This window comes from Protopterus annectens, chromosome 2.part0, assembly GCF_019279795.1.
Source record: "Protopterus annectens isolate FY-2018-M chromosome 2.part0, PAN1.0, whole genome shotgun sequence".
In the NCBI taxonomy this organism is placed as follows: domain Eukaryota; kingdom Metazoa; phylum Chordata; order Ceratodontiformes; family Protopteridae; genus Protopterus; species Protopterus annectens.
The window spans coordinates 491,853,226-491,867,932 of record NC_056728.1 but is presented as its reverse complement, the minus strand read 5'-3'; the positions used below and the strand labels follow the sequence as shown (position 1 = coordinate 491,867,932).

The 14,707-nt window shown below is 38.0% G+C and overlaps 1 protein-coding gene across 1 annotated transcript in view; it reads right to left on the bottom strand.

Moving 5' to 3' along the window:
• The window catches only part of NAA35 (N-alpha-acetyltransferase 35, NatC auxiliary subunit), a gene marked incomplete in the record, with an annotated part of 1,521,359 nt that overhangs the window by 1,280,696 nt on the left and 225,956 nt on the right, over positions 1 to 14,707 (bottom strand). The window contains 1 exon segment of the mRNA XM_044060897.1: positions 1,801 to 1,834. Coding sequence (XP_043916832.1) covers positions 1,801 to 1,834 — 34 coding nt within the window.

Sequence of the window (14,707 nt, the reverse complement as noted above, 5' to 3'; positions counted from 1 at the left end):
CAATGCAAGATTACTAAGTAAAAACGTCCAAATTCTTGTCAACATTATGACTGAATACAGCACTGCAGTCTGGTAATTCTTTAATGACTTTACTGAACATGTTCAACCATAACTTTGACAAGAATTATTACTCTGTACAACAAACCAGAATTCATTTTTAAAAATGGCCTACCTTTAAATTGTAGAATTGACAAAAGAACTAAGGGTGCAGAGAATCAATCATGCACCTGGCAATGTCTGGTGTGGAGCAATCTAAACACATTAAGGAAAGCAAATTAGGGAGTACAGTGATATATATATATATATATATATATATATATACACACACACACACACACACACACACACACACACACACACACACACACACACACACATATAAAACAAAAGATTATTTTAATTGTAATACTTCCGCGATGGTATACGTTGCAACTTGCCTTTCTTGTCCCATGTTTTACACTGGAAAAACTAAGAACAAATTTACCAGCATATATTTCCGTGAAGAAACAAGATCCCCTGAATGTCCTTGCAAAACTTAAAACAGTCTGTCCTAATTTCAACAAGTTTGTGTTTTTTTTTAATTATGGAATGTGACTGTCTCAGAGCATGACTGGCGTAATCATCTCCTTAGAGAATTAGCACAGTAGAGTAAGACGAATTTTTATTTGTTTATAGCATAACATGTGACCTAACATTTTTTGTACAGTAAGATGTTAGTGTATTTATATTATTCTAAAGAAGTCGTTCTGTATTCCAGAAGAAAGCGCTTAATTTTTTATTAGATTTGTTTCGTGCGAGTATGGTCAAGTGTATTGTTTTATCAGGTATATTGTTTTCACTCATTTTGTGGCTGTCCAACACTTGTCTGCTTTTAGTAGAGCTCATCTAGATCCAAGAGAGGAACAGATTTACTTCCAGGGGGGTAAAATTGGAACAAAATCTTTTGGCGAAGACATTTGTACTTACTAGGATTCAAAGAGTGTTACTAGACTCAGAATGATTTTATGTGCAGTTTTTCCAGTAAGTTACAGATTTTGTTCTTCCCAGTAGTATCAGTTGCTACACTGAGTGGTCTGTCAACTGAATTTCATTAACCATTTCTGTATAACATTAAGTCTGGATTCTTTTCACAATATGGACTAATGTCTGTAAGTAATGCAGTTGTTTTCCCCTTTTAAATTTACCTAAACTAAAATTCTACCAAAATACCTTCATATCTCCCATACCTGTAACTTCTGGGTTCATATTTGCAAAGGTATTCATTTATGACGGCATACAGAGTACTGATACTTTTATAATCAATATGCTAGGAACATCAACAGCTAAATTTCGCTGCAAATGTGTCACTAGTCTTGGGGTTGCTACTACTGGAAAAGTCGCAGCTCATCAAGATGTTTTACATAAAGTCTGTCTTTGTATTTATAATGGCATCTTTGCCAAACTAAGCAAGGGACAGAAAAGTGTAGCTGGACTAGAAGACAGGAGTGCTAGTTTGAATAATATCAAGAAAATTGATGACCCTAGTTTTAACAGGTTAGCCCTCTTTCTAGGTTCATTCCAGAACTTTTCTCTGTGAATGGTACCAACCAATGCACCACCACAGTACCACTATGGAAAGATGCATGTTCTCTATTTAAGCAAAGAGTTACTAGGTTGCTGAATACATGTCCTCAGTGAAGTAATTCTGCTGTAATCCCATTTTGGTACTTTAAATTACAAAAACAGCAGTGCTGTAGAGCTTAATACATATACAAATCAATTAATGTGGTACTGCCTAGTAATGACAATAGTGGAACTTACAGCTTGTCATGGAGCAGTTCTCCCAGCTTCAGCTCTGAAAAACAGAAAGAAAAAAGCTATATTTGTACGAAATTAACACACATATTTAGATGTGCTTTAAGAGAGTTTACAGTGTTCTATCTAACTCAATTCAAAGAAAAAATGACCAAGAATGCTTAGCAAGACTTTATTTTGTATGCTTTTGAATAAACACAAATATTGCATCAAGGCTATAAAAAATGACAAGTATTAAGTGACTGTGATTCTAGCCATTACCTGTGATGTCATCATGAAACAAAACAACAACCTGTGGTGTCATCATGAAATACATCACAAGAAATGCATTAAACTTTCATAACCTGCTTTCTACAGCATGGTAATGTAATTATATAATGGACCTACCTATACTTAAAAAAAAAAAAAAAAAAACTACTTCATTTCATAACATGTAACTTATGTGGCTTACAGAACAAGAAATGTTCTTTTCAAAAGGTATAGGATATCACATCTCAGCTACATGAATTAGAATGAACCTTAAGTCCCACAGAAATATCATTCTTGTCAGTATCTTCTCTTGTGCAACAATACAGAAGTTGTGACTTTCTCCAAGCCAGATTTATATGGGGTTCATCTACACTTACGGAGACCAATGTGAATTAATTGATGCAATACAGAGTTCCTGGTTGTACACCTAATGCTGCAGCCAGGAAAGAAAAATACAGCACAACTGAACAATTCAAAGCAGTTTTTGTTATTCCCCTGTACTGAATGTACATTCTCACTTTCTCCTTTGAACAATGATGCTGACAAGGTCAGACAACAGCAGCCTAACCCTGGTGTTCACTCTGACAGCAGGACAATTACAGGACCTTCACAATTTCTGTAAGGTGGAAAAATGAAGCTTCAGTTTACACCATCTTTAACTCCAAATGGTCCCCCAAATTCTCTGAGTTCATAATCAAAACACAGACCAGCAGCATCATGAATGGCAGTACTGACTTAATTAAAGACATTAAATAAATCAAAAGCTGCACAGGGGTAAGAGCATTTAAGTTACTGACAGCCAACTGGAAACAAATGCCTGCTAAAATCCGAAAACAAAGCACTCTAGACTTCTAAAGAAAACTAAAAGAACATTTATTGACCACTACCGAATGTTCATGCTTTAGAGATGAGGGGTAACTCTGCAATTTCTGTCTTAAACTACCTTATAAAAAATAGCCACATACTGCTATGGCTTGCAATTGTTTTCAAACGTGTAAACTGCCATTTCTACATTAATGTTCAAATTGTTTGCATAAGATTTATGTACGGTTTCTTTATATCATACATTAAAATCTATATATAGCTGTATTTGTAATGCACTACTGTGCCCTGGTCGTGGCGGACAAGGGCCTGCAAATAGTCCTTTTATCTGGCTAACAATCTGAAATCAAACAACCAATCCAAAACACTATGTTAAACTAAGTCACACCGCACTTCCATCTTTCACTTGCAATGATGGAAGGCCTAGGTCACTGACAGTTCCACAACAATTACACAAGACCATACAGAGAATGTTTGACTCCAAACAATTACATATCCAAGATTTTAAAATTAACTGTCGGGGCCACTAGCTTCTTTGTTGTGCAGTATCAAAAACCACCTCTTTAACCTCTACTACAAGAAATCAGACCAGGAAAAACATACATTGTCTCAGTTAAAGCAACTGGCAGCTGACACTAGATAAGCTAAAAACGTGATTCATCATCTTCTACACTGCCTGGGGTTGGAGGCTGGTGTTAAAGTCATGGTGGTGGAGGTCACTGCATGCCCATCAATACAGGAAGCTTGCACTGATGGACCTTAAATATGCTAAAAATAAATATTTTTAACATTTCATAAGCCCTGCAAAAGAAAAACATCAAAATGTACTGATATCAGACTTCTAGTGATGGTGTGGGGAGGACAGGTTGTTTACCGTGGTCATTCCTTTAACTGTCAACTTTATTTTGGCTAAAACTGCTTGCAAAATATATCAGTTTATACACGAGGAAGACACTCAAGTCAGTTTTGCTCACTATGTACGACAAAAGCTAGGGGAAAAAAGTCAAAGAACAAGCAGTTGTCTCAATTTAGCACTGTAGAGACACCAGGATAAATGATTTAATGCAAGGCACATATAGAGGACGACACCATTTTACTGAATATAAATAATGATTTCATTCCTGTGATTCTCCTCTGGTTCAACAGCAGCAGCAAATGTTGGCAAGTTTTAGAGACCAGCTAAACAAAAGGATGCTGAAGTGGATGTACCATTAAATAAATGACATCCCTGAGTCAAATCAGCAAGAAAATAAACCACTGAAGAGGTAGTATTGCAACTTGGACATGAAGGTGGCATTATTTATTTATTTTTTTTAAACAGGCCAAGAGTAAAGAGCTCATGGGAAGAACGTTCAGGTAACATGCCACATAAGAAAAAGGGAGGATAACGACCTGGCACTTATGAAGGAAATGCCATTAAAATCAAGACACCTTATTTTGTTTTCTGGCTAATGACTGTAGAGTCATCGCACCAGTCTTGGTAGTAAGATGCAGTTTTGCAAATACCTTTATTACATTATCATTTGACACAGGCAGATATTTATTAATAAAATAGAAAATAACATTTTGTTCATTTACATACTTTATACATTATATAGGTTTTTATTCTAACAAATGTCATTCAGTCTAACATGAGAAACTGCTCAGTTTCTGCTTTCTCTTAAACCTCATCACTCCTTCTCCAGAATATTATTGTTCGAACAGATTTCATTTATTTCTATGCAATTTGCTCCTTGCCTTTTCTAAATATCCTTCTTCTAGTTCTTCTTTTACCTCTTATACAATATTCAATACTTCAAATACAGTTGAGATTTTGATTTTAATTACCTAGTAATTACTTATTTGGCTGCTGCTAAAATTAAATTTAATAAGGCTTTACATCTAAGCAAGTCAAATCCTGTGAGCCAGTTCAAAAGAATCATTTCCTTAGTTACAGCCATTTACTCTCCCAATATTTTGGACTGAGTACTCCAAGATTTTTTTTTTAATCTTGCCAACTCATTACACTCCTATAAAATGTGTTCCCAGTTACCTTTCTTCCCCATCATACCTTTGTATCTACCAGAGAAAAAAATTCTTTGAAGTCAGCTTGAGATATAAAAATACCTATGCAAACATTTCCAAGCAAAAATCCTAAACATTCTAGATGCTGTTGCATACTTGGGATCCATATTTTATACACACACACACACACACACATTATATATATATATATATATATATATATATATATATATATATATATATATATATATATATATATATATATACACATATACATATACACACACGTACATCTATGCATGTCCTCCCATTGTTCCTAGACAAATTGTTTTTCCAGTCTCTCTTAACCTTTTTTAACCTTCTCTGATGGATTCTTATAGTTATCATGCAACATTTTATATATCTTACTAATTACCCCTTTAACAGCAGCTTCTGTTCTAGATTTGACTACCAGAGCACCTGCAGTCCAAACATCTTGGCCTCATTAAACCCTATTCCTGTTCCCTCTCTAGTTATTTGCTCTCAATACCTTGGTTACACTGCACGTTCTCCAGTAAATCTCAGCCCGCTCTTATGTATTTTATGTATCTCAACGTGCAATCATCCCAATTGGCAAAATCTCCTTTCCATTCCAGTGTTGGCTTATTTATGGAATATTTTCTGCAACTTTATGAATCTAATATTCTGTATGGCTGTTAATTCTCCTTAAGGATCTACATCCAAAATCCAATCCCTCCTTATTTCTTGAACCACCCTCCCTCCAGCATCATCATTTCTTTTTACTATGAAGTACAACCTTTTGTTTGTGTTATGTATAGGAGCCTTAACTTTGTAATTCTAAAATATCCCTTCAAATAAGGTAATCCTAAATCACTTCTATTGGGAGGATCAACCTATCCCACTTAACTCATTAACCCCAGAGTACCGTCACATGGCGCCTCTGTGCTTACATCTGAGCACGCTGTGTGATGGTAGTAATCGTATGGAGTTACATCCGTGTGCCTTCCACTAGCGTATGTAACTTTACAGTGATGTTGTAGCGCCCATGTTAAAAAATAAGTTGAAAAAGTACCTGAACTTTTTCAGTTACTTTTTCAACTTAGTTTTGCGTGTGGAGTTACATGATGTTAGTATTTGACTTTTTGGAGAAAATCAGCTTACCATACGCTCTATATATTTGTTATTACAGTAAGCTGATTTTCCCTGCATTGCAAGAAGCAAGTGATGGCAGCCAATCGGATTCTAACAGCCAAAGTCGCCACTTGCATAACACCTCCACCCCCAATCTAAGGTTTCTTTGGTCTGTCAAAATAAATAGAGGGTCCAGCGGTAGCAATTCCCTTTCATTCTTCTGACAGTTGCTGCACTCACCTGAATTGATACCAGATCCTGCTATTTATTTTGTCAGAGCATTGATTTCTGCGTGACACTTTGCTAATCTGGAGTTACTGCCGCATTCCAGAAAGACAGGCGCTTACAGAGCTCCTAAACTTCAAACAAGCAGAGTTTAGCTGCAAAGGAGTCCTGTTTTAGAAAGTAGAGGAGAGTGTACCGGAAGTATTCGCTCAAGAGTATTGCACCCCATACAGCCTTACTTCTTATACATTTTATTATTTTCAACTGCATCATAACTTCTAAATGGAATGTTAAAAAGTTACAATATGTAAATTACTGAACGAAACACTATGCATGTTCCTACACATAAGTGTTTGACAAGTTTTGTTCATTTAGCGAGTTGTACAACCTGTCGGTGGAATCTCAGTGCCTTAGTTGTTGGAGACTTTACTGCTCGAGACGAAAGTTTGATATCTGTTAAAGGTTGCCCTTTTTTATAGAGAGGGGCTGTGGTGTGCTTCATGAAAGTCAAATTCGTTGTTATCGTGAGGTGTAGTTTGACTGTTTTGTAATTTCTCTGTTCTCTGTTATGGGATTAGAATAGTGCAAGCGGGAAATTCAAAATGCTTTCGGATCCTCTTATGATCTCGGAGAGTGAGGGAGAGGGGTCGATCAAGTGTGCTCTGCTCTCAGCAGTTAAAATACTATTTTATTGTTATTTTTTTCTCATACGCTGTGGTGGTGAACTGCTTCATGACCCATTTTTGGTGGCACAAGACAAAGCATGGTGTCCATCTGCATAATGGTAAAGGGCAAGCCATAAGATGGCAGTTATTGTTACTCCTGTTGGTAACAGTCTGTGAATCTGATTTGTTTCCTGCACGGGAGAAAGTTACTGTGTGCTAACCTCGTATTTCTGAATCCAGCAAGAGCTCCTTTAGCAGGGCTGAAACAGTCAATTATATGGTTACTTTCTTCCCCCAAAATAAAGTGCTTTTTGTGTTGCTGCAGTCATCGTTCATAGCTATTTTTAGCTAAGAAAAGTAGTACTTCATTGTGGTCCTCTTTCCCCATCTATTTGCTACGGCAACATGAGCACTGTTTATTGTTTTGCCATAGGGCAAAAGGTTAGTTGTTACTTGGTTTTCCCTCACCAGCAGGCTGTTCATATCTTATTCACTTTTAGCTGTCACAGTAGTAGAACCTGCATATCTGGTTTTGTTGAAATTTATTAATGAAATTTTTCAGTCCAACTTCCGATTCATCTAACCTATTATTTTTGATAATATGTTCAGCATATAAATATAAATTGAAGTAACTTGATGGTATACAGCATTGTCATACTTTCCACCATGTTGAACCATTCTACTACTTGTTTGGGGTACAGATGCGAGGCAAATACTGTGACATGGTTTCTAAGACACTACCACAGTTATCTATAGTTGACACAGTCCAATGCGTTATGGTGTAAAATACAGCTGGAATTGGTATATTTTTTCTTGAACTCTCTTGCTTTTCTTCATTATCCAGGAGATGTTGTCAGTTGGATGCTATATTCACATCAAATCCTTCTTGTTTTAGGAGAAGCACTGGCTGTGTGAGAGAGCTGGAAGCATCTCAGCTGTACATATTTTCAAAGAAATTTTTTGCCTCGTATGACTGGCCTGGCATATGCTCTGTGTAATTTTGTATTTATTTTTTTTATTGAGTTTTTTTTTTTTTTTTTTACCTCTAGATAGGTAACCAAGATGGCGTTTCACACAGATGCAGTATATTGTTTACAAAACATGGGGTCACTTGGATGAATGTTTCATTTCGGTGACTGCACATACTAGGAACTGTTACTGAAGGGTCAATTCAGGGAAATGCTTCATGCTTGTGAATACTTGAACATGTTATTGAAGGGTTGGCTTGGGTGAATGTTTCATTTTGGTGCATGTACATACCAGGAACTGTTACTGAAGGGTTGTTTGGGGAAATATTTAATTCTGGTGCTTGTGCATACATTAACATTTTACTGAAGGGGTCCCTTGGGTGAATGCTTCATTCTGGTGATTGTACATACTAGGAACTGTTACTGAAGGGTCGTTCAGGCAAATGCTTTATGTTGGTACTTGTCCATTCATCAACATTTTATTGAAGGGGTCCCTTGGGTGAATGCTTCATTTTTGTGACTGCACATACTAGGAACGGTTACCAAAGGGTTGTTCAGGGAAGTGCTTCATGTTGGTGCTTGTGCATACTTCAACATTTTACTGAAGGGTTGGCTTGGGTGAATGTTTCATTTTGGTGCATGTATACACCTGCACATACTAATGAAGATGTTGCTTGGGGAAATAATTTGTATATCAGAGAAGTGCCTGTGCGTACATGGCCAGACTGCTGAAGTGATCGCTGGGCAAAATTGTTTATTTTGTCATTTTGGTGTTTGTGCACAAAACAAACAATCGCTGGGATTACTGGTGGAGACAATTCATTAGTGTGTCACAGAAAATATTTTGCATGATTGGATAATCCATTTGGCCATTCTGTCGTCGTGGGAGCTGGCTATGTTATACTGAATCACTGGCATAGTTTAATTTGTAGCATGGTGCCATGACCTGTTCTCTGAGCTATTTTATTTGTTACAATATTGTATTACAAATACAGTGTACAAAGCATAGGTTCTATTTGGCTTTGGCTCAGGTTTCAGAATTGGTTACATTAAAGTTTTTATATAACCAGCTTTCGTGTGTACTTGATTTAACCTGTAACAAATGAAATGTGACTGGAAGGAATATCTTAACTTGTGATGAACAGGTGCCACACTCTCCTTTATTGGCCAAGTCTATGTGTACTTCTATGCATTAATTCCACCCATGCTGCAGTTTGGTTAAGAATCACTTATCTGTTAACAGTATCCACATACTGCCTTCAGGAACACTGTTAATAAATTAATTCTTAAGAAATGTTGGCTCTCCTTTCACTCTCCCTCTCTCTCAGCTATGGTACAGTAAATGTATGCAGGTCAGGGCAAGCAACATTACATTACTTCCACCCTTGATTCCTAATGTCCACTGCTGAATGGGCACATGTAAAGAGAAAAGACAGAGGTAAGGCAGACTGCTGACAATGAAGGAGGTCATGAGACAGTAGTGGTATCAGCAGTCTGAGTGGGTAGCCAGCACAGATATCGGACACATCAGATGACGTCAAGTGCCACTAAAGTCCTATGCCTGTCCTGGGTTCATTAGTGGAGAGGTGGTCCTTACCCTGCTTTTTATCTCTACATGTGCCCTTTCTGTAGCCCTTTGTCAATACCCATTCAGCAGTATGTTGGCTACACCAAGAATGTGTACGTTTACAGTGATATGTGTCTACTACTAATCTGACCGTGTGTGTGAGCTGCTGGTTTTCAGGTTGTTAGGTATGTACCTCTGCATCATCTGTGCACATAATGAACAAAAAGAATGTGAATAGCAGTGACGATGCCAACAGGCAAACGTAATGCTCATTATATTCATATACATGTAGTAATGGAATAAATCCCTCAAACATCATCAGTAACCGACTTGCATTTCTTCCCCTTGCAGGTATTTCTACCTTGTGACAGTGACATGGCTTCAAGAGCAGGGGAATGACAAGTGAGAGTGTGGGTGTGTGGCCATCCCTACGTTCACTGGGCTGCCAGCCATGCCTCCAGAAATAACAAATACTACAACTTAAGTTTCCCCACATCTAGCGTGAAGGAACACTGCACTGCAAGAAGAGGTGTGCATTGGGGTGGACTCCTGCGGTTGTTGGAAGAGAAGTGTTCCATCTACACTGAGCCTGACATTCTTGTCTTGCACATTGGAGCGAATGATGTCATCACTTATCTACTTGGAGAGCTGAGGTTTCAAATCAAGGAGATTTTTGAATGCATAGAGTTTTGGCGGCCACACTGTCATTTTGTGGTGGTTTGACATAATTCCTTGCCAGAAATGGAGACATGCAAACATCCAATGGGCAGTGCACAAGGCCAGACAGTTACAGAATGTGATTCATGCGTGGCTTGATGCTCAGGGTCGGTGGATCAGCAATCATCCATAAGAGCATCACTGCAAAAGATGATGACCTTTTCAGAAATGATAGAGTTCACCTAAATGAAGATGGCACTGACCTGTTCTTGATTGATCTGCACAACAGCGTGATGGCAGCAATGCAGGACATACTGGCAACATGCACGTACTGACAAAAGATGGAAAACAACCATGACCAAGTAGGAGAAGTATGGGAAGTGAAAGAAATTACATTTCATGAAAACATTTTTCACTACTTAGAACACAGTAAAAGAATTGTAATTGTACCTTTGCTCGGAAACATGTCAAAATGCTAACTAATACCTCATTTGAAGACAGTGTTAGTCCTTACAACATGTTAAAAGAACTCTGCCCGTGGGCTGTACAGATATCAGTCTGTTTAGGACGTGGGTTATGGAAATTATGATTTTTTTTCATATTGCAGTACATAACTTTGCTAGAGAGCATGTAATTGTGCTAAGTAATACCTCATTTGGAAGAAAGTGTTAGTCTTTGCAACACAGTAAAAGAACAGTTCCCGTGGACTCTACATCAGATATCACAGTTTGTTTAGGACTAAGGTTATAGAAATTATGATTTTATTCATATTTTGGTAAATAACTTTGTGAAGAAGCATGTGAATGTGCCAAGTAATACCTCATTTTGAAGACAGTATTACTCCTTATAACATGGTAAAAGAACTGTGCCTGTATGAAGTACACATGTACAGATATCACAGTTTATTTGGTCTTGTAGGATTATGAATATTATACATTTGCCATAGTTCTCATTATTATGCATATATCTTTACAAAGAAGCATGGTGACAACACACATGATGAATCATTTTGAAGCGGACATTGAGCCACACAACTTGTATATTGATCTGTAGTTTCTGTCTGTTACAGGTGATGAGATGATATGCTTTATCGGTTATGAGAAATATAATATTAATCATATTTCTGTGAATATCTCAATAAAGGAGTACCACACAGTAATGGTTAATGTATAATTTTAAAGCTGACATTCATACAAACTAATTACAGGCTGCATTCGTCTACATGGTACATTCACCAAGATACTGTGATTTGTTTTACCAAAAAGGTAAAAAAAATATGAATAATGTCAGCATTCCTTGGCAAATATTTAATAATGGCTTAGATACACACTATCAACATTTACACTGTTGGAAAGGTCAGTGTCTGCTGAACAACTTTCACATTTACATTTTTAGTCTAGCTCTTACAGTTAAAGAGTTATGAACATTTGTTTTCTGCATGGTATTACAAATGGATTACCTGAAAATGAGCTCAGGCTGCCCTGTTGTTCCTATGGTGGAAGTAAGCAGGCAGCATTTTCTGAGCTGCTCCGGAGTGAATGAGTTAAGTCATGCCCTCTTCCCCTCCCAGACAAATTCATTCAATTCTTTATCATAGTGCATAACTTCTCCTCTGGTTAATACAAACATGCCTAATGGGTATATAAAACTAAAGGGACTAAAAACATTTTCACTGCTTGTACCTTACTAACCAGATCTGTTACCTAACTCAAGGATCACTTGCATAAAATATGACCTGTTAGTAAAGTACAGCTGTATACACTTATCATAAATGTAGATGTTTGAGTGTATTCACTGTTGCAGCCATTACATTTGGGTAATCTGCTGGCAGGTTGCCCTCAGTCGGCCTGATAAAGTCTTGGGTCCTGCGTCAGTTGCTGTCCCTTCTTACATGCCGTCAGGTCATCAGGGGTATAAAACATGCAGCCGATGCCATTACATCAGTTTTTCTTGCCCCAGATGTCAGGTGCCCCCAAATGGGGAGCAAAAAAAAAATGTGTGTGTGTGTATATATATATATATATATATATATATATATATATATATATATGTATATATATATATATCTGTATATATATATATATATATATATATATATATATATATATATATATATATATATAAAAAACACAAAACATATACCTCCAAACAAAAGCAAATACACCAAAAAGGCTTTTAATCATAGTAAAAGAAAGGAGAGGTATAGTTAAAGAAAAACAGGGGGCTGGAGGGAGGTTAACCAGGACTGCAACAGTGAATACACTCGAACATCTACATTTATGTTAAGTGTACACAACTGTACTATGTTCTTCGTGTTTCACTGTTGCAGTCATTACATTTGGGTAGAATCCCAAAGCTATGGTTGGGAGGATGGGTTTATACAGCATTAGGAGCAGCTATAAGGCCCTGCAGGACAGCAGTGGCAAAGGCAGATCTGGATTTGGAGAAGAGAGGTAAATGGTAATGTTTGGTGAACTTATAAACTGAGCTCCAGGTAGCAGCTTCTAGAATGTCTCTGGTAGGAACCTCTCTGAGAAAGGCTGCAGAAGTAGATGCAGCCCTGGTGGAATGAGATCTGATCCCCTTGGGGATAGGTTTACCATGGTGCATGTAGCAGAAATGAATACAATGGCTTATCCATTTGGAAATAGTCTGCTTTGAAATAGCCTTTCCCTCTGCCCCTGCAGCAAATGCCACCAATAGTTGTCCTGTTTAAGTAGAATCTAAGTTGTCTGTGTACGTCCAATGAATGCAGAATCCGCTCACCCTTGTTCTGTGGATTGGGGAAGAAAGTTGGCAGATGAATGGTCTGATTAAGAGCTACACAGGATACCACCTTAGGCATAAAGGAAGGATTGGAACTGAGAGCCACCCTGTCCGGATAAAAAATAATGAAAGGCTCCTCTGCCATAAGAGCCTGTAATTCTGAAATCCTTCTAGCTGAAGTGACTGCTAAAAGGAAAGCTGTTTTCCAAGAGAGAAATTTTAGGTCCACAGTAGCAGCTGGCTCAAAAGGAGATCGAGTGAGTTTTTCCAAAACAAAATTGAGGTCCCATGCAGGAGTTGGCGCTCTCCATCTTTTTTAAAACTTCTTCAGCCTTATTACCAAAGAGACTGTCCTGTTGTAAAGAGGTATCTTCTGCAAGATTCCCTGATTGGGATATGCAGGTAAGCCTCTTTTAAGTCTAGAGTTACCAACCAGGCATCTTTGCCTAACATAGGTAGTAACTGTTGAAGAGTCAGCATCTTGAATTTTGGAATGTCCAGAAATGTATTTAGAATGGATAAGTCCAGAATTGGATGCCATGATTTGTCTTTTCTGGGTACCGGGAAAAGTCTTGAATAGAAACCATGTCCCTTTTCCTCTTCTGGTACTGGTTGAAAAGCCCCCGTATTCATGGGGGACAGAACTTGTTTCTGGGCCTCTGCCCACTGATTTGTAGGCAAATCTGGCCATACGTTTGGGAATGGCAATGTGTGGAAATGAAACCTGTATCCCTGGGATACTATATTTAAAACCCATTTGTCCTGGGTAATCAGTTCCCAGTTTCATGCATGAAGTGCCAGCTTTCCCCCCAAAAGAGAGGCCAAAAGGTAAGTGCTTGGTGATTGTAGAGGAAAGTCATTGAGACTGTTTACCATAGGGAGGTGCCTTGTTGCTTCCAGATTTGGAGGTGGAGGCACCCCATTGTTTTGTTCTAAAAGTTCCTTGTGACCGAAACCTGGAGCCTTTGGAATGCCTGGATTTGACTTGAGCGGCTCTTGAGGGAACTGGAAAGGACCAGTTCTTAGTAGGCCAGAGCCTAGCTGCACTTGTAAGAAATATTTCACAGTTTGCATAGATTTAGCTTCATCTTCCATCTTTTTTAAAACTTCTTTAGCCTTATTACTAAAGAGACTGTCCTGTTGTAAAGAGCATCCAACAATTTTGCTTTAACATGGTCAGGTAGATTTTGCTCTTTGAGCCAAGCATGCCTTCTTATCACAGATCCAGTTACAGCAGCCCAGCAAGAGGCCTCCAAAGAATCAAAACCACACTGCAAAGTATGTTTTCCAACTTGTTCAGCTGAATGTAATAAATCCTGCAACTCTTTTTTTCACACAGTCAGAGATCAACATCATTTTCTGCTTAAGTAGACCCATAACATGCTGCTGATATTTAAGCATATGAAACTGAACAGTTTAAAGCCCTGATTGCCAAGGTTGCAGATGTGTAAACCTTCTTACCCCATCTATCCAGTGCCCTGGAATCTCTGTCAGAGGGGGTAGAATTTTTAGCAGTAGAGGCCTTAATGCCCTTGGGACCCTGAGAAATGGTTTCAGGATCAGCAGTAAGGTTCTTGAAAAGAAATTTGTGGGAGTCAGGAACCCTGTAGTATCTGTCTGGCTTACTAGGAGCTGAAGGGAGAGAATCAGGGGTCATACTGGATTCTGAAAAAACATCATCAACAATGTCTAGAACAGGAGGTATAGCCAAAGGCCTATGCTAAGGAAGAAGAAGAAAATCCCCAAGTCTCTTTTTAGATTCAGAGAAATCCTGACTTTCTCAATGGAAGCGGTCCCTTAAGGTATGTAAAGTTTCTCCAAAAGAGAAATCCTCAGGGGGAGAAGCAGAAGGGATGGAA